The following is a 19,615-nucleotide window of genomic DNA, read 5'->3' on the forward strand; positions in this document are numbered from 1 at the left end:
CAGAAGAGGATGGGGCCAGACCAAAGCCTGGTGCAGGGTGGTGAGGAGGCGGCAGGTGGGAGAGATGCCCAGAAACCCCAGTGAGCAGGCCATTGGGCTAGAGGGCCACGAAGGAAGTGGGAGCAAAGGAGGCATTTAAGACAAGGTCCAGGGCTCTGCCCTCAGGACTGAGGGATAAAAAGGCTGTCCCTGAGATGGAGACCAGGGAGAAGGAGCTGATTTGGGGGACAGACTGAGGCCTTTGGGGTCATGGCCAGTATGGAAGGGCTGAGAGGCTTCTGGAGGATGCCATCCAAAAGGCTGCAGGAATTTCAGATCTGGGGCTCAAGAGGGAGGTCAGGGATGGTAAAGCAGCATAGCACAATAGCAGTTAAAGACTCCTCTGTCAACAAAACGAATTGCATTGGTGCAATGAGGGAAAGTGTAATATCCTGTTTTGTGCTGTCTTCGTCCACTCAGGCCACTATATCAGAATATCACAAACTGATCAGCTTACAAACAACAGAAATTAGTTTTTCACTGTTCTGGGGGCTGGAAGTCTAAGATCAAGGTGCTGGCAGTTTCAGTGTTGGGTGAGAGCTTGCTTTCTGGTTCATAGATGGCCATCATTTTGCTGTGTCCTCACCTGGTGGAAGAGGTAAAGGAGGTCTCTGACGTCTCTTTAATAAGGGCATTAATTCAGTTATGGGGGCTCCTAAAGGCTCCACCTCCTAATACCATTACATTGGGGGTTAGATGTCAACATGTGCATTGGAGGCAGGGACACATTCACTCCATGGCAGATCTCTTTTCTTCAGCAAAATATACTTTCTCCTCAAGAGCACATGGAACATTCTTCAGGATAGAGGATATGTTAGGTCATAAAACATATCTTAATAAAACTAAAAATACTGGGTTAAAGTGTCCTATTAAAAGGCAGAGACTGGAAGATTGAATTTAAAAACAATGATCGAGGGTCACCTGGCTGGTTCAATCAGTAGAGCATGCGACTCTTGATCTCAGGGTTGTGAGTTCAAGCTCCATGTTGGGTGTGGAGATTACTTAAAAATAAAATCTCTAGGGACGCCTGGGTGGCGCAGTCGGTTAAGCGTCCAACTTCAGCCAGGTCACGATCTCGCGGTCCGTGAGTTCGAGCCCCGCGTCAGGCTCTGGGCTGATGGCTCGGAGCCTGGAGCCTGTTTCCGATTCTGTGTCTCCCTCTCTCTCTGCCCCTCCCCCGTTCATGCTCTGTCTCTGTCTGTCCCATAAATAAATAAAAACGTTGAAAAAAAAATTAAAAAAAAATAATAAAATAAAATCTCTAGGGGCGCCTGGGTGGCTCAGTCAGTTGAGCACAGACTCTTGATTCCAGCTCACCTCATGATCTCACAGTTCAAGGGATTGAGCCCAGCGTTGTTGGGCTCTGCGCTGACAGCAAGAAGCCTGCTTGGGATTCTCTCCCCCCCCGCCTCTCCCCCATCCCCAGAATAAATAAACTTTAAAAAGTATTTTAAAAAATAAAATCTTTAGGGGTGCCTGGGTGGCTCAGTCGATTGAACATCCAACTTCAGCTCAGGTCATGATCCCGTGGTTTGTGAGTTCGAGCCCCATGTCAGGCTCTGTGCTGACAGATCAGAGCCTGGAGCCTGCGTCGGATTCTGTGTCTCCCTCTCACTTCCCCTCCCCTGCTCATGCTCTGTCTCTCAACAATAAATAAACATAAACAAAAAGTTAAAAAATACATAAATAAAAAATAAAATCTTTAGAAAATAAATAAAAACAATGATCCACCTTTATGGAAATAAAAATGATTATAAGAGAATATTATGAACAACTGTACACCAACAAATAAGATAACTTAGATGAAATGGAAAATTTTCTAAAAATTTAAAAACATAAAAACTACTAAAAAACATAAAACATAAAAACTGCTAAAACTGACTCAAGAAGAAATAGAAAATCTGAGTATATTGAGAAGAGGTAAGGAGATTGATTCTGTAATTCTAAAAATGTTCCAACAGGGGGCTCCTGGCTGGCTCAGTCAGGTTTGATCAGCACAGGCTGATCTCAGGTTTATAAGTTTGAGCTCCATGTTGGGTGTAGAGATTATTTAAAAATAAAATATTTTTTTAAATGTTCCAACAAAGAAAAGCCTAGGACCAGATGTCCTTACTGTTGAATTCTACCAAACTTTTAATGACAAATGATCACTAACGCTTATCAAACTCCTCTGAAAAATTACAGAGGAGAGAACATTTCCTAACTTATTCTTACCCTCACACCTTTATAACAAAGCCAAAGACATTACAAGTTAAGAATATTAAAGGCCAATATCCTTCATGAATATAAACATGAGAATTCTCAATATACTACCAAACCAAGCTCAGCAGCACATTAAGAGGATTACATACTATGAGCAAGTGGGATTTATCCCTGCAATGTAAGAGTTCAAAATACAAAAAGCAATCAGTGTAACACATCACATTAATAGAATGAAGGAAATAAAATTATTATTATCTCAATTGATGCAGAAAAAACATTTGATAAAACACTCTTTTATGATAAAAATACTCGATAAACTAGGATTAGATGGGAACTTTCCTTAATATGATAAAAGCAATATATACCAGTCCCATAGCTGACATCATACTCAGTAGTGAAAGATTGAAAGCCTTCCCTTGAGATCAGGAACAATCGAGGATACCCACTTCTACTTAATGTAGTAGGGGAAGTTCTAGCCAGAAGAATTAATCAAGAATTTGATTCCTTTCCCAGTTGGAAAGGAAGAACTAAAGTTATCTCTGCAGACAACAGAATCTTATATGTAGAATACACACCCCCCCACACACACAAACTGTTAGAGATAATAAGTGAATTCAGCAAACTTGCAGTATGCAAAGTCAACACACAAAAACCAATTGCATTTCTACACACTATCAATGAACAATCTGAAAAGGAAGTTTCAAAATAAACCCCAATCCTATTCACAACATCAAAAAAGAATAAAATATTTAAACATAAGTTTGTACAAAGAGGTAAAAGACCTGAATATTGAAAACTACAAAACTTGGCTGAAAGACATTGAAGAACACTTAAACAAATGGAAAGACATCCCATGTTCATGAATTGGAAAACTTAATATTGTTAAGATGATGGTACTACCTGTATTCGTTTGCAAGCGCTGCCATAACAAAATACCACAGATTGGGTAACTTAAACAACAGAGATTTATTTTCCCACAATTCTGGGGCTTAGAAGTTTAAGATCAAGTTGTCAGCAGGTTTGGTTTCCGAGGCCTGTCTCCTTGGCTTGCCAGTAGCTGTGTTCACATAGTCTTTCTCTATGTGGTCACATCCCTAGTGTCTCTCTGTGTGTACAAATTTCCTCTTCTTAATAAAGACTCTTGTCAAACTGTATTATGGCCCACCCTAATTGGTTTCATTTTAACTTAATCACCTCTCTAAAGGCCCTATAGCTAAATACACCCACACTCTGAGGTACTAGGTATACATTTTGATATAAGCCCATAAGAAGACCCAAAGTGATACACAGATTCAATGCAATCTCTATCAAAATTCCATTGGCAATTTTGCATACATAGAGAAACCCATCCTAAAACCGATATGGAATTTCCAAGGGCCCTGAATAGACCAAAGTATCTTGAAATAGAGGAACACAGCTGGGGGTGCCTGAGTGGCTCAGTCAGTTGAGCATCTGACTCTTGTTTTTGGCTCATGTCATGATCTCAGGGTCATGGGACTGAGCCCTGCATCAGGCTCCACCAGCATACTGTTTTGATTACTCTAGCTTTGCAGCTTTGAATTAGGAAGTATAAGTCCTCCAACTTTGTTCTTTTTTTTTTTTAATTTTAGAGAGAAACAGAGACAGTGTGAGTGGGGGAGGGGCAAGAGAGAGGGAGACAGAATCCGAAGCAGGCTCCAGGTTCTCAGCTGTCAGCACAGAGCCCGATGTGGGGCTCAAACTCGTGACCTTCGAGATCATGACCTGAGCTGAAGTTGGACACTTAATCGACTGAGCCACCCAAGTGTCCTTAGAGCATGTGACACTTGATCTCAGGGTCGTGAGTTCGAGCCTCACGTTGGGTGTGGAGCCTATTTAAAGATAAAATCTTAAAAAAAAAACCATAGTGAGATATCTCATCATACTCACTAGGATGTTTACAATAATTTAATTTTTTAAACATTTATTCATTATTGAGAGACAGAGAGAGACAGAGCACGAGCATGGGAGGGGCAGAGAGAGGGGGAGACACAGAATCTGAAGTGGGCTCCAGGCTCTGAGCCGTCAGCGCAGAGCCCGACGTGGGGCTTGAACCCATGAGCAGTGAGATCATGACCTGAGCCAAAATCGGACACCCAACCGACTGAGCCGCCCAGGTGTCCCAAATGTCTATAATAATTTAAATAACGGGTACAACAGGGGTTAGCAAGGGCATGGAGAAATTGGAACACTTGTACAGTGGTAGTAGGAGAGTAAAGTGGTTCAGCTGCTGTGGAAAATAGTTTGGTGGTTCCTCAAAAAGTTAAACATAGAATTACTGTATCATCCAGCAGTTCCGTTCCTAGGTTTATCACCCAAAAGAATTGAAAACATGCTGTCCAACAAGTACATGCACACGTACGTTCACATCAGCACTTTTCACAAGCCAGAAAGTGAAAACAGCTCAAATATTCATCAATGGATGGATAGATAAACAAATAGCGGTATACCCACACAATGGAATATCATTCAGCCATAAAAAGGATGAAATACAGATACACGCTGCAACATCTATGAACATGAAAAAAAAAAGGCTAAGTGAAAATAGCCGTATACATAAGGCCACACATCAAATGGCTCCATTTATAGAAAATACTTGGAACAGGTGAATACACAGAGACAGAACGCAGATTGGTGGTTACCAGGGGGAAGGAAAAAGAAGGGAATTGGAAGAAATTGCTTAAGAGACATGGTGTTTCCTTTTGCGGTGACAAAAATATTTTGGAGATAGAGGTGGTATTTGCACAACGTGGTGAATGTACTAAATGGCACTGAACTGTTCACTTTAAAAGGGCTAATTTTATTTATGTGATTTTCACTTCAATTATATATATAAAATGGTATTTACCAAGGATAAATATAGAGCAATAGAATATAACAGATGACTTAAAATATTGATGATTTAAGAGATTATTGAAGAGCTTTTATTTATTTATTTTTTATTTTTTTTTTCAACGTTTATTTATTTTTTGGGACAGAGAGAGACAGAGCATGAACAGGGGAGGGGCAGAGAGAGAGGGAGACACAGAATCGGAAACAGGCTCCAGGCTCCGAGCCATCAGCCCAGAGCCTGACGCGGGGCTCGAACTCACGGACCGCGAGATCGTGACCTGGCTGAAGTCGGACGCTTAACCGACTGCGCCACCCAGGCGCCCCGAAGAGCTTTTAATATGACACAAATGTCTTTCATTTTGGTGGGAAAGCAATTGTTTATTTAATAAACAGTTCTAGGAAAACTGACTATGGAGATGAAATCAAATTTAAATCCCTACTTCACACCATTAGCAAAAGTGAATTCAAGATTAATCAAAATTACATGTGGAAAAACACAATTATTTTAGTAAAAGAAAAATTAGAGAATATTTGTTTTACATTGGCATGGGAAGAACTTCTAAGCAAGATAGAAAATACAAAAGTCACAAAGGAACGGTTACATAAATTGACTACATAAAAATAAAAATTAATGGGGCGCCTGGGTGGTTCAGTTGGTTGAGTGACCTGACTTTGGTTTAGGTCATGATCTCACAGTTTGTGAGTTCCAGCCCCATATCCGGCTCTCTGCTGTTAGCACAGAGCCCGCTTCGGATCCTCTGTTCCCCTCTCTCTCTGCACTTCCCCTGCTTGTGCTCTCTCTCAAAAATGAAAAATAAACTTAAAAAAAAGAAATTAAGGGGCACCTGGCTGGTTCGGGTGGTAGAACATGTGACACTTGATTTCAGGGTTCTGAGTTCGAGCCCCACATTGGGTATAGAGACTACTTAGAAATAAAAGCTTTATAAAAAAATAAATAAAAGGACAAATAAAAATTTTTCATAGTGCAGCACCTGGGTGACTCAGTCAATTAAGCACCCAACTTAAGCTCAGGTCATGATCTCACAGTTGGTGGGTTTGAGCCCCATGTTGGGCTCTCTGCTATCAGCACAGAGCCCACTTCAGATTCTCTCTACCTCCCCCCCCCCCGCCCCTCCCCTACTGGCACACTCTCTCTTCTCTCAAAAATAAAGTTAAAAAATTGCATAGCTGGGGCGCCTTGGTGGCTCAGTCGGTTGGGCGGCCGACTTCGGCTCAGGTCACGATCTCGCGGTGCGGGAGTTCGAGCCCCGCGTCGGGCTCTGGGCTGATGGCTCAGAGCCTGGAGCCTGCTTCCGATTCTGTGTGTCTCTCTCTCTCTGCCCCTCCCCCGTTCATGCTCTGTCTCTCTCTGTCTCAAAAATAAATAAAACGTTAAAAAAATTTTTTTTAAATAAAAAAAAATTGCATAGCAAAAGATAAGTAAAAAATGTATATTCAGAAAATAAACAATAGACCAAAAAATAGTCGCAACAGACAAAAGGTTTTATCTGCAATATACAGAAGTACTTAAAAACTTATAGGAAAAGGACCACACCAAAAATTTCAAAAAGGAGGAGCTCCTAGGTGGCTCAGTCCATTAAGTTACCGACTTCTGCTCAGGTTATGATCTCGGAGTTCAGGATTTCAAGCCCTGCATCTGGCTCCGCACTGACAGAGTCTCTCCCACCCCCCCCCCAGCTCCTCCCCACTTGTGCTTGCGCTCTCTCTCTCTCAAAAATAAATAAACTTAAAAAAAGAAGTGTTTAAAAAAGTTTCAAAGAGGAAATCCAAATGTTCAATAAACAGGAAGGATGCTCAACTTCATTAGTATGTTAATACAAACTAAAGCAACAAAATCTAGTGCTTATCCCTTAGCAAACTGGCAGGAAAAAGAAGCTACAAGGTCTAGCAGCAGGGATGCTACCATCTATAAAATGGAAATGATGGCACAGAGCTCTACCATCGCCCCCTCCTGGCTTAGAGGAGCTTCTGTGAAGGTGGAACCTTGAAGACCGAAAAGCAGGGTCCGGAACGCCCGGGCTGAAGCCAGTGCAGCCATATTGGTTACGGCCGGTGGGGGCGTCGTTGCGACCGCGGCCATTGTCAGTTAGGGCAGGAGCGAACTTCCGGTCACCATCTTGAATGACAGCAGAGGCGGAGCTCTGACTGACATGTTCATTAAGGGCCGGGCTCCAAGGGCACCGCCCCGAGAGCGGCTGAACGCTAACCGCAGCGTGGCGGGGCCGGCAGCCGTAGCCCCGCCCCCGGCTCTGGGCTCCACCTTTCAGCCCCACTTCCGCCGGGCGAGAGGCTTTAGGCGTCGCTGCCGTAAGTCGGGGAGGAGGTTTGCCGCATCACGGAAGATGGCGGCCGCGGCGGTGAACGGGTCGCCCGGCGCCTCGGGCTCAGGGCCTGCGGCGGCCTCGGGCGCAGTCCTGCAGGTCGCGGCCGGCATGTACGAGCAACTTAAGGGCGAGTGGAACCGCAAAAGCCCCAATCTTAGCAAGTGCGGTGAAGAGCTGGGCCGTCTGAAGGTAGGGTTCGGCGGGGGCCTCTACGAGGGGTCTAGACCCAGCCGAGTTCCCGGCCGTGAGCGAGACCAGGGCGGGCAGGGGGATCCAGTAGGGTGAAGGATTCGGAACTGCCAAAGTGCGGGCTTACAGGGGTGAAGAAGTGAGAGAGGTTTGGAACGGATCAAATACGGCCCCACAGTGGGGGGGGGGGGGGGGGAGGTGTGATGGAAATGTTTTGGTACAACCGAGTGAAAGGTTAATGTTTTGGTGTTTGGAGGCCTAGCTGAGAGTACCGGGGTTTTTCTCATGGCGGGGGCGGGTGGGTTCTTGACGGAAGCAAGTGGGGAATGAGGACCGGACAGGGTGATGAAGGAAGCCTGAGATGAGGGGTGTATGGTTAGACCAGACCAAGTCAGGATCAGAGATCTGGAGGTTAGGGACGCATCTGTGGGGATGGGAGGGAGCAGCTGAGTTTTGAAGACAGGACTGAACTTAGAAAAAAGATTCTTATAGAAGAGGACCAGAATGGTGCCCAGGGTGCTTCAGACCAACCGTGTTTGTGAAAGAGTACAAGTATTGTGGGCTGGACCAAGTCCCTGAGCGAGGTGTGTCGGATAAGAAATGATGTGGGCTGGACTATGGGGGGGATGTTGGCTCCCCTCCCTCCCCGGTGTAGATCTGAGGGTGGATGGGAGTTGATAGAATGTGGGAAAGGTCTAACAAGAACTGAAGGTGCTAGTGTCCCCCCACCCTCTTGATTCCATTGAGTCAGGCATGGAGTATGTCTCCTGTTTACCTAGTGGAGCTATTAATAATTGTAACATGAGGTCCTCCTAAATGGGCACTCCGTGTGCCCAGGCCCTGTTCTGAGTGCGTTATGAGGACTGACTCCTCCTTTAAAACTCACAACAACTTTATGAGTCAGGGATGATGATTAGCTCCATTTCCTAGGTGGGAAAACTAAGGCTTAGAAAATGTAAGTAACCTGTTCTTGCAGTCCCATCGTTTTCTTTCCCTGCTCTCCTTGTCAGCTGGTTCTGCTGGAGCTCAACTTCTTGCCAACCACAGGGACCAAACTGACCAAACAGCAGCTCATTCTGGCCCGTGAGTGTCAACTGGGGTTGGTGGGGGGGGGGGGTGATGGGCTGGGGGTGATGGGAGGAATGGTGGTCAGGAGAGGGACTCAGTCACCCCCTGAGAGCCTGCTCTGTCCCCCCACAGGTGACATTCTGGAGATTGGGGCCCAGTGGAGCATCCTGCGCAAGGACATCCCTTCCTTCGAACGCTACATGGCCCAGCTCAAATGCTACTACTTTGATTACAAGTGAGGATGGGTCCTGCCCCTCGTTGGGTGGGGGCAGGGAGTTATATGGTAGGCTTTTTTTTTTTTTTTTTTTTTTTGAATTTTAAGTAATTTCTGCACCCCTTGTGGAGCTTGAATTCATAACCTCCAAGATCAGGAGTTGTGCATGCTCTACTGACTGAGCCATGCAGGTGCTTTTTTAAATCGCTGCTGGTCCAGCCACTCAGGTCATCTTCCTTCACCCGGGAACTCCCTGTTTGCCTAGCTGTGTCTCCAGAGGCTGCAGGGTCAGGTGGTTGCCCTGGAGGTCCTTATCCTGGGATTGTACCATCCAGTCTCTGTTGGCCTCCAATCTGTTCCCTTCTCCACATTCCCACACTACGTTTCCACTGCCCGCTCCTGTCACCTTTCACCTGCCCTGGCTCCAGCCTTGCCCCCTTGGATTCATCCCTCATGGCAGCCAGTAGAATCTTTGTGATACTAAATTTTGACCAATGTCAGTCCCCTGCTTGGAACCTGTGATGGCTTTCCATAGCCCTCAGGCTCCAGACTAAACTCTTTCCTGTGGCCTCCGATGCTGTATCAGCCCTGACCCCTCTGACTGTGCTCCCCCCCGCCCCCCTATCCTGCACCTGTCTCTCCCACCGGGCTCCTAAAAGCAGAGGGATTTTGGTCACTGCTACGTTCCAGTACTGCCTAGCATGAGGCTGGGCGTAGAGCAGGGATTTGCTGGATATGTGTTGAATATAAAACTTAATGATTTTTAACTCAGTGGTGCCTGAGTGGATTAATGATGAAGAATTTGATATCAGGGGTGCCTGGGTGGCTCAGTCAGTGAAGTGTCTGACTCTTGATCTCAGCTCAGGTCATGATTTCGCTGTTCGTGGGATCAAGCTCCGCGTTGGGTTCTGTGCTGACAGCTCAGAGCGTGCTTGGGATTCTCTCTCTCTCCCTCTCTCTCCCCCTCTCTCCCTCTCTCTCCCTCTCTCTCCCTCTCTCTCCCTCTCTCTCCCTCTCTCTCCCTTTCCCTCCCTCTCTGCGCCTCCCCTGCTTGCACTCTCTCTCAAAATAAATAAATAAACTTAAAAGGGGGGGGGGCACCTGGGTGGCTCAGTTGGTTGGGTGTCCGACTTCAGCTCAGCTCATGATCTCGCATTTCGTGGGTTCGAGCCCGGCGTTGGGCTCTGTGCTGATCGCGTGCTCAGAGCCTGGAGCCTGCTTCGGATTCTGTGTCTCCCTCTGTCTCTGTCCCTCCCCTACTTGCGCTCTGCCTCTCTCTCAAAAATAAATGAACTTAAAAAAAGTAATAAAAAAAAAGAATTTGACATCAGAAGTCAGGCAAACCTGAGTTTGAAAGTCATTTTACCACTTCCTGATTATGTGATCTTGTGCAAATGACTTCACCTTCCTAAGGCTCATTTTCCCCCCTAAAGGAAGAATGATAATTCTTAATATTATAATCGTAGCTAACACTCACACAATATTTATTTTAGCCAAGTACTGTTCTGATCATTTTACTTGTAGCTAAGTACGGTTCTGAATATTTTACTTGGATTAGGTCGTTTGGTTCACTTAACCCTTATTCGTTTGACCCACCTTCTATGAGATGCTGTGGTAGTACTCATTTTACAGTTAGGGAAACTGAGGCCAAGTCACTTTACTGAAGTAAAGTCACTTGCTCGGGCCCATATGGCTTGTGACTTCATGCCTCTCTGGGCTTCAGTTTCATCTGACTGCCAAGGCCCTGATACTTCTCCAAGGAGACAGCACAGGGCCATCATCAGGGTCCCTGGAGCCTAGAGTAGGCGGGGCTTCTAGGCACTTAAGCCTTCCTTACCTCGTTTCCCCCACGCTGGTCCACAGGGAGCAGCTCCCCGAGTCAGCCTACATGCACCAGCTCTTGGGCCTCAACCTCCTCTTCCTGCTGTCCCAGAACCGGGTGGCTGAGTTCCACACGGAGTTGGAGAGGCTGCCTGCCAAGGACATCCAAACCAATGTGTACATCAAGCATCCTGTGTCCCTGGAGCAGGTGAGGGGGCAATGGGAGGGGCAGGTGTGAAGGTGGTGGTGCAGGCACAGACATTAGGGAAGACTTCCTGGAGGAATGGGCAGGGTTCACCTGTTGTTGGCTCATTTGCTCATTTGTCCACAGCTGTTGAGCCCCAGCCATGTGCTGGGTTGGTTTTCAGACCACTGCAAGCAGAACAGGCTGAAATCCATGATATGGTGGGCATGACATTCAGATGAGGAAGCAGACAGTACATAAAAAGATTTTTTTAAAAAGATTAATTTATGTGGTCTGTCAGGTGTTAAGTGCTATGAAGAAAAAGTAGCAAGGAGGGTGGTGAGTCGGGGCAGGGGTGAATTTTTTAATAAGGTGGTCAGGGAAGGCCTTGCTGAAAAGGTGACATTCGAGGAAGACTTGAAAGGGGTGAAGAACCCAACCATATGGACATCTGGGGGGAAAGTGGTCTTGGTAGAGGGGGCAGCCAGTCCAAGGTCCAAAGGCAGAAACATGCCTGGCATGACTGAGGGAAAGCAGAGGACAGTATTTCTAGAACAAGCTGAGCATGGTCAGGGGAGAGCCTTAGTACCTGAGGTTAGGAAGGAGTTCCTAGAGCTGAGGTCTCATGGGAGGATTTTGTTGGGGTTGGTGGGGAGGATGGGAGAGAGAGCAGTAATGGCCGGCAGCACAGCTAGAGCAAAGGAGTGGAGGAATGAGCTTGGGGTGGATCCAGCTCTGTCTCTCCTGTGATTGGAGGATAGATAAGATCATTAGCTACCAGTCCAAGGCAGGTTGGAGAAGGAATGTGTGTGTGTACGTGTGTGTACATGTGTGTACGTGTGTGTACGTGTGTGTACACGTACCAACCAGGGAAGGCTTCCTGGAAGAGGACGTGTCCAGTCTGCCTGGGGAATGCATGACTGTATGGCAAAGGGTGTTCTGGCAGAGGGGATTATGAAGGCACTGAGGATATGGTGGGGCCTCAGCTGGTAGCCCTCTGTGCTACCTCTTCCTCATCCTCTTTTCCTGCCCACCCCCGCCTCTACAGTACCTGATGGAGGGCAGCTATAACAAGGTGTTCCTGGCCAAAGGCAACATCCCTGCTGAGAGCTACACTTTCTTCATTGACATCCTGCTTGACACTATCAGGTGCGTGAGGGGCCAGGGTCCTGTGGGGTTCGGAAGGAGCTTGGACTCGAGTCAGAAGGCCCCAGGTTGAATCCCATTCTGGCCATTTGTGATCTGGGGAAGCTGGGCATATCGGTTCTCCTTTTCTGTGAACGGGAACTTGTCATGAGATTGTGGAAAACAGCCCTCATTTTACTCTGGGCCGTTAATCCACGTGCCCATATGTGTCAGATCCAGGGGTGGGCTTGGCACCCGGACAGCGCTCAGCAGACGAGAAGCAAGCCTGTCGTAGAAGTGCTCCAGCCCGCGAGGCATGTGACCTCACCTCAGATCACCTAAACTGTGGAACCCTCGGTTTCCTCTTCCTCAGAAAGGGGCCGTGAAGTCCCACTAGCCCCTCAGGGGTTGCTGCGTGCACAAGAGACATCACACGGGCGGGTGGGCCGACATTTCCATGTGCCTTGAGGAATAAAAGGGTCCAGGTGGTGGTGGAGCTAGTTCATGGAGGCAAAGTGCCAGACGGAGCTGGGTTTCCATTTCCTGGATGGCAAAACCAAGCCCAGAGATGTGGTGGGAGTGAAGAGGGGATTTAATGAGTTTAAGCTGTTTGCAATTAATATTTTGGCTCTCCAGAATGAACAGGGAGTGACATAGTGAGTGTCTGCTTACCTACCACTTGGTCTGGGAGATGAAATGCGTCAGAAATGGATGCGTACGCTCCCTGTCACTGTTTCTGCCCCGTCGCTGACCCCTCCTTTCATTTCAGTGATTTGATCCTTGGCTGTTTTTCTACTTCAGTGTTGATCTTGGTACCTCTTAACAGTGGTAGCAGGGAACCCTCTCAGGATCAGATCTAGAAATGGGGTACAGCACCCTTGTGTGTGTTGGGTGGGGTGGGGGTGGGGGGGCGTTCTGTAAAGAGATCCTCTCACGTGAATCCCAGGCTGGGTTTCAGACAGTCTGAAGTCCTCATGGCTGAGAGTGGGATTCAGAGTGTGGGCCCAGGAGTCTGAGAGCTCTGGACCGTATTGTGGCCCTGGCTTTGCAATTCTGGTCAAGCTACTCCCCCTCTCCAAGCCTTGATTAAACAGGGCAGGTAGCATGTTCCAGCCATCAGTGCTGAACTGAAGGGTCAGAGCTCACACATGTCAGGCGGGGAGGACAAGGCCTGGAGAGTTGTCTCTGCTCAGTAATGAGAGTCTCATCTTTCCCCAGGGATGAGATTGCTGGGTGCATCGAGAAGGCCTATGAGAAAATCCTTTTCACTGAGGCCACCCGGATCCTCTTCTTCAACACACCCAAAAAGATGACGGACTACGCCAAGAAGGTGGCTGGGGTATAGGGCAAGGGGCCGTGGGGTCAGGGGTGTGCTCACAGCAGGGTGGGATGGCCTAGAGGGACACTGGAGCAGGATTGCTGAGGTCGAAATCCATCTGTGTGACCTCAGGCCGGTTGCTGAACTTCCCTGAGCTTCAGTTTCCTGATCTGTAGAGTGGAGCTAGAATTTAACATGTGGGATGAGCACAGCACTTGGCATGAGGTGGAGGTGGACACATGATACCTGTTGAGCTGTTGTCCTTAACAGAATTCCTTGGAGGTTGCAGCTTTTCTCCACTAGACTTTGCCTCACTTGGCCTGGGGTATTTATGCAGGAGCAGTGCCCCTGGAGATGGTTTATGCATGTGGTGTACTGACCCTGGTCACTGAGCAGGGTCAAGAGCAGAGCGGAAGAGGTGGAATTGAACTCGAACAATGGTGACAACTGACCTTTAGTGATCGTTTACTGTGGGCCAAACACTTCTCCGTGCTTTAGAGGTGTTGATTCACTGAATCCTCATAGCAGACCCGGGGAGGTGTGTGATCAGAGTCCGTCTCTCAAACATGGAGAAACGGAGGCACAGAGAGGTGAAGTTATCAGTCTAGAGTTGTGCGGGTAGAGTAGGTTGGTAGAGTAGAGCAGAGTAGGGTAGAGTACCAGCAGGCCCATGTCGGTTCGTGCTGGCTCTATAGGGTGGGGAGGGAGCCTGTGTGATCACCCCACCCATCTGTCATCCTTCCCTTTCTGCAGCGAGGGTGGGTTCTGGGCCTCAACAACTACTACAGTTTTGCCAGCCAGCAGCAGAAGCCAGAAGATACCACCATCCCCTCCACGGAACTGGCCAAACAGGTCATCGAGTATGCCCGGCAGCTGGAGATGATCGTCTGAGCCATCAGGGGCTGGGGTGGGGCAGGGCTTACGTTATTTAAAGCAGTTGCAGTGCAGGGTTCCCCCCAATAAAGGTGGATTGACATTCTCTCTTCCAGGCCCTTGTCTCCCCGGGCGGAATGATGGAGAGACAAGTTCCTTATCTCTGAAGAACTTAGAAGTTTGGGGGTCCTCTGGGGTCTGAGATAACCCTCTGTTGGGTCAGCCTCTGTCCAGTGGCCACTGCTCAGGGTTTCAAAACAGCTGCCCACTGCAGGGGCCCAGTTGGAGAAGGAGCCCCGGTCCCAGGCAGAGGGACTGTAGTAGCCAGCTGTGGACATACAGGGAGGCCAAGCTAAGGCTCGAGTTTTTCAGCGAAGGGGGTGAAGCATCACAATTTTAAAAATGTTTGCAACTAATTAAACCAGTTTGTTAAATGACCTATGAAATGGAACCCGTCTGTGGGCTACCAGTTTGAGACCTCTGTGGAACCATTGGTGTGGGCCCTGGCCTGGGATTGCCCTGGTTCCCACCCTTCCTGAGCCAGTGCTGTGACTTACGACCTCCTGTACCGCCCCCAGCCTGTATCTCCTGCCTTGAAGTTCTCGAGAAGGTATTTTAAGGCAGAGTCCAAATCTGGCTGAGCCATTTGTGGGATGTGGGATTTTCAGCAAAGTCTTCCAGAGTCCATTTTCCCTGCTGTAAAAACGGAATGATCACCCCTGCTTTCCAGAGTGATTTGTGCTGAACATCTGAACTTGTTACCGATCAGCTCAAATGGAGCTCATGGGGTTAAGGGTAATGCGACTGTCTCACCTCTGGGCCCATCAGTCCGGATGCTGGATCAATGGAACCTCTGTTCTGGGTCCAGTCTCCCTGTTTCCAGGATGTGCTGCTTTCACGGAGACCTCTGCCCTCCCGATCCCATCCCTTCGACCCTAAGCAAGTGACTGACAGGCAGCTAGATATCTAGATGGTTATTTTATTGTCAAGGAGGGGGACGCAGAGGGCATTGAGCAGACTGCACTCAGTTGGAATGGGTGGCCTGCAAATCGTAGTGCTCCAGCCCGGCCACCAGGGAGCCAGCCAGCTTGATGGTGGCAACCCAAGGCGGCTCGCTCAGGTGGTTGGTGGGCGTGCTCAGCCTAGGGGGAGGGTAGAATCAGCAGGGCATTGCCATGTGGCCAGGCCCTTAACCCTTACAGGTTTCACTTTCCCCATCTGTATGAGGGGCCATGTTTGAGCATCAAAACAGTCTAGGGCAAGGCTGTATCCATTCAAATTTAAAAGGGAGGCTAAGGGTTGCTGATTCTGTGTTCTGAGCATCCCCTCAACCTGTCCTGCCTCCACTGAACCCCAAGGGATCCAGAGCAGAGGGTCTGCCAGTGATTCAGAGTCTCAGGAACAAAGGTCAGATGGACCCTGATGACCAGATCCTGAGATTCAGTGTGTGTGTGTGGAGGCCGGGTGGAAGAGGTGTAACTGAAGGATGCACTCTGGATCTAAGGACTCAGGCGTAGCCTCTGCAGCACAAGGACTGGGGCATCAGTGCCCTCTGGCTGCCAAAGCCTTGCCTCAGGAGAAGAGGCTGGAGGGGTCAGGAGTGCCAGGGGCTAGGCCAGGACTTTTCTGGAGGCATGCATTCCTCCCCTCTGCCCCTCTCCCTGAAAAGCTTGGGACATGGTCCTTCTTGGTGCCCTCAGGACAGGGTCAAGGCCTTGAATAGGATCAGGCCAGCTAGCACCAGCTTCCCTCCCTGATGGCTCCAGAAGGTCACAGGGGCAAGGGTCAGCTTGGAGATCTGGATACCAAGAGGTTGGGCCTAGGTGTTCCCTCTCCCTTGTCATGGGTCAGGATGGTGTCAAGTTTCTTCTAGCTCCCCAGGGGATTGGAACTCAGTTGGGTTTGAGATACAGCCAAGGGAAGGGTAATGGTTCAGCTGGAGTCGGGACACCAAAGCTGAATGGGTCTCTATCCAGGAAAAGTCGGGTTCAGGACTTTTAAGAGGTATTCCCTCCCCTCCTTACACCCCGACGACCTTCCCTCACCAGGCAGATACGTTGCGTGGTAGACGGCGATGACGCAGCTGGTGGCGGCAGTAACACTTGCAGGGACAAGAGTTAAGCACCTGGAAGGGCGGCCAGTGGCGAGTGGTGCCCGTGTTAGCCGTCCCTGCTGGAGGAGCCCCGCCGCGACCACCCCCTCCACCTCCGCTGTCAGTCACGGTGGCTGCAGTACGTTCCCGAGGACCATCTCCGGGGGCGCCCGCCGCGCGGGTAGCACCCCTGGCTGCGCGGGGACCCTTGTTCCTGCGCGTGCGGGCCTTGATGGGCGCGGGCGCAGGCAGCGTTGTCTCCGCTGTGGTGGGAGCTGGAGCCGGGGATGGGGCCAGGGCCGGGGCCTGGTCGGCAGCCAAGGCGAGGGGCAGAATGGGAGCCGGGGCGGGAGCCAGGGTCGACTCCAAGTGGCCCGGGACTGGGGTGGGAGGGCGGGCCACGGGCGGCGGCGTTGGCTGGAGCACCGGCGGCTGCGGTGTGGGCGGTGGCGCGGGAGGAGGCGTGGGTGGTGGCGTGGGCGGCGGCGGTGGCAGCAACTCCTGTGGGCCTGTTGGCCCGGGGCTCACAGGCTCGCCGTTGGTGGGCGCCGGGAAGATGAACATAGGCGGCGCCAGCAGGGCTGGTGCAGGCCTCCGGGACCCCGGACCCGGGTGCGTCTGCCCTGGTGGAGGCGGTGGGGAGCCCCAGGGCCCTGAGAGCGTGGCCGCGCGCCGTCGGGGCGCCCCGACACTGCCGCCGGCTCCGTTGAAGCGGAAGTGGCGTTCAGGGCCATCGGGAGGGCTCGCCCAGTCGAATTTGGGCTTCGAGCTTGGAAAGGTGGTGTAGGGTGGCGGCGGAAGGGCCCTGGCATGGGACACAGGCGCCGAGGGGGGTCCAGAACACCCCTCGCCGTCTCCATCACCGCCTTCTGCTTCTTGAGACTCCCGAGGGACCTCTCCCGAGGGTCGAGAGGGCCCAGGAGCCAGGGACCCCTGCTTCAGGACTTTGGCGTAAGAGATGGAACCCGAGGCAGCGGAGAAGAGTCCTCCTCCTCCTCCTCCTCCTCCTCCTCCTCCTCCGCCTCCGCCTCCGCCTCCGCCTCCGCCCCCGAGCGAGGCTTTGGCAGCTGAGGAACTCGACGCTGCCGCAGGGGCCAAAGGGGGCCCCGACTTGAAGGTGACTTTACACAGCAGGCTCAGGCCAGACTCGGAGACCGCGGGCCGGGCCATTTCGCCCTCTCCTGCTTGGGGAGGTGCCCCTCTGCGGGCTCCCCTGGCCGTCTGGCCCTCGCTGCCGTACCCCACCTGGTTTTCTGTGGGGGTTGTGGCGGGTGTGGCCCGAGCAGGAGTGATTCTGTGGCCCGGGGGCTGCCGGTCGGAAGATGGCGGTGGCGGTGGCGGCGGCTTCCGCGGCGCCAAGAAGGGCGGAGTAGGGGATGGGGCCCTCGGGAGAGAGTCGGGGTCCTCTCCAGTTCGTTGCCGGGGCGGCGGCGGCAGTGGACGAAGGCTCGGAGGATCTCCCTGGCCGCGATGGCTCGCCTCCAGCAGACCGCGGATCCGGGGCACCGGCGCAGGAGTGCCCGTGGGTTTTCGCCACTTAGACGGCGCGGGCAGCAGGGTCCCCACGGGGGGCGGGGGTGGTGTGGAGACCGCGGCCGCAGCCGCCCCCTCTGAAAGGGGCGTCACTGGCGAGGGCAGTTCTAAGGTCAGGGGCAGGGGCGAGGGTGAGACCTGGGGCTCCGGGGGTACTAGGATTCCCGGGGGCGCGGAGCTGCCAGGGAACCAGACGCCCAGCCCTCGAGCCAGGCGCATGGCCGGGGAGGAGGGGGTCACCTCGGGCTCCACCGGGGACCTACGGCGGGAGTCAGAGGAGCGGTCCGAGGCCTGCTCTTTTCGGGAGCCTCCGCCCGCGGAAGGCTCCGACTGCACGTTCCCCATTTCTGAAGGAGGTCGGAGACTGTGATCGGAAAAACTTCCGCCAGTCAGTCCGCCCAAACTGTGGGGACTCTACGAGGCTGACTGTATTTGGTCGTACACGTCCGCGCCAGACCCTCCCCTGTGCTCCAAGATCCGTTCAGGCACTCGTCTGTCACTAGTCTCTCGCTGCATTCCTGTTCTCTGACTCTCGAGGCTCAAGCCTTCTTCCCCATCGCCCATTCAGCTGCTGTCAGGCCTTCTCCCTCATGGCCCCATTCAGCTGCTATTCAGACACTTAGGCTCCATCCTCTTAGTGTACTCAGATTCGGTCTCTGTTCCCCCCACCCAACCCTCACCCCGGCTTGTCCCTCAGGTCACATCCCTACACTTTGGCCATGTCCCCGGTCTCCAGGCTCCAAGACACAGGTCTTGCCCGCTTTTCTGTCAGTCTGTCAGGCCACATCAGTGATGATGATGGTGCTCAGTAGCCTACAAAGCCTGCAAGGAGTTCTAGCTTCTCTCCAGGCCTTCAAACCTGGCTCTGGAGACCCAAGCCCCGCCCATGCTCTCTGGTCCCGCCCCCGATTGTGTATCGGGCCTCATCAACCCCGCCCCGGCCTGGCCTCGCCTCCGCGGTATTCTTGTCTTACTAGCCCTTCAGTCCTCACCTCCAACCCTCCGATCCCTCTCTCTGTGACGATCATTTGAGTCTCTCCCTCTTCCCAGGCAGCGGCAGATCTTCGGGTCTCACTCTTAAACTTTTACGGCTCCTGGTCTACCCGCCTCCTTCAACACTCAGGCCCCACCCCTTCCCCCAAGCTCCGCCCTGGCCCCGTCTTCACCCAGAGGTTCCCACTCACCGACTCCTCCAGCCGACCAAAGTTCAGACCGCGGCCCCCTGGGCCCAGGGCAGGGTGGGGAACGGCCGTAGCAGAAAATAACCGAAAAGAACGGGGGTGAAGCGGGTGATGGCAAGTGGGCGAGACAGCGGGGGCGGACCCCGAGATCTAGGCCCCGCCCCCGGGCTCGAGGCCCCGCCCCCCTGTGAGCCAGCAAGGGGCCGGCCCCTGACGAACCTGGATCTCACTTTGAAATATTCCGCTGTCTTCCTCCCCGCCCCCAGACCTTGTGGCCCTAGGCCCCACCCCTTTAGAACGTTGTCCTTAGCTCCTCCCCCTTATAAATGCTCCGCCCCTCTTCGTTAGTCCCTCCCTCGAAGCCCCGCCCGTTACGGACACCGCTACGTAGCTCCTCCCTTTAGGCTCTCATGTGCTCCGCCCATAAGGCAATTTACTTCTAAACTCCGCCCTTTAAGGACCCCCACTGCATCTCTTCCCAAGACCCTCTCCTCCCTCAGGCCTGCCTAGAAGGTTCAACCACCGTGGACCCGCCCCTTCCATGACGCAAGTGCTTGTCCGCGCCCTCGGCGTCCTCAACG

At 51.4% G+C, this 19,615-nt stretch overlaps 2 protein-coding genes across 4 annotated transcripts; one reads left to right on the top strand and one right to left on the bottom strand.

The window, feature by feature from the left end:
• Positions 1-7,247: 7,247 nt before the first annotated feature.
• PSMD8 (proteasome 26S subunit, non-ATPase 8) lies at positions 7,248-14,665 on the top strand. The gene is made up of 7 exons (XM_086689664.1): positions 7,248-7,625; positions 8,636-8,708; positions 8,826-8,928; positions 10,771-10,936; positions 11,961-12,061; positions 13,256-13,367; positions 14,109-14,665. The coding sequence occupies exons 1-7, from the start codon at positions 7,263-7,265 to the stop codon at positions 14,244-14,246; spliced, it is 1,056 nt and encodes a 351-aa protein (XP_086545790.1). The 5' UTR covers positions 7,248-7,262; the 3' UTR covers positions 14,247-14,665.
• Positions 14,666-15,187: 522 nt separating this feature from the next.
• Positions 15,188-19,246, bottom strand: GGN (gametogenetin). Of its 3 annotated transcripts, XM_086689663.1 has the most exons (4): positions 18,846-19,246; positions 18,117-18,217; positions 16,274-17,960; positions 15,188-15,370 (listed from the first exon to the last, which is right to left on the bottom strand). In XM_086689663.1, exons 2-4 carry the CDS (start codon positions 18,196-18,198, stop codon positions 15,253-15,255), a joined length of 1,887 nt encoding a protein of 628 aa, XP_086545789.1. In that variant the 5' UTR covers positions 18,199-18,217; positions 18,846-19,246; the 3' UTR covers positions 15,188-15,252. The 3 variants fall into 3 exon arrangements, with proteins under 3 accessions (XP_086545789.1, XP_086545788.1, XP_025770547.2); XM_086689662.1 differs by having other exon boundaries at positions 16,274-18,217; positions 19,038-19,244; XM_025914762.2 differs by having other exon boundaries at positions 16,274-18,217; positions 18,846-19,243.
• Between the last annotated feature and the right edge of the window lie 369 nt (positions 19,247-19,615).

Source organism: Puma concolor, chromosome E2, assembly GCF_028749965.1.
Source record: "Puma concolor isolate L17-30 chromosome E2, mPumCon1.1.hap2, whole genome shotgun sequence".
Lineage (NCBI taxonomy): Eukaryota > Metazoa > Chordata > Mammalia > Carnivora > Felidae > Puma > Puma concolor.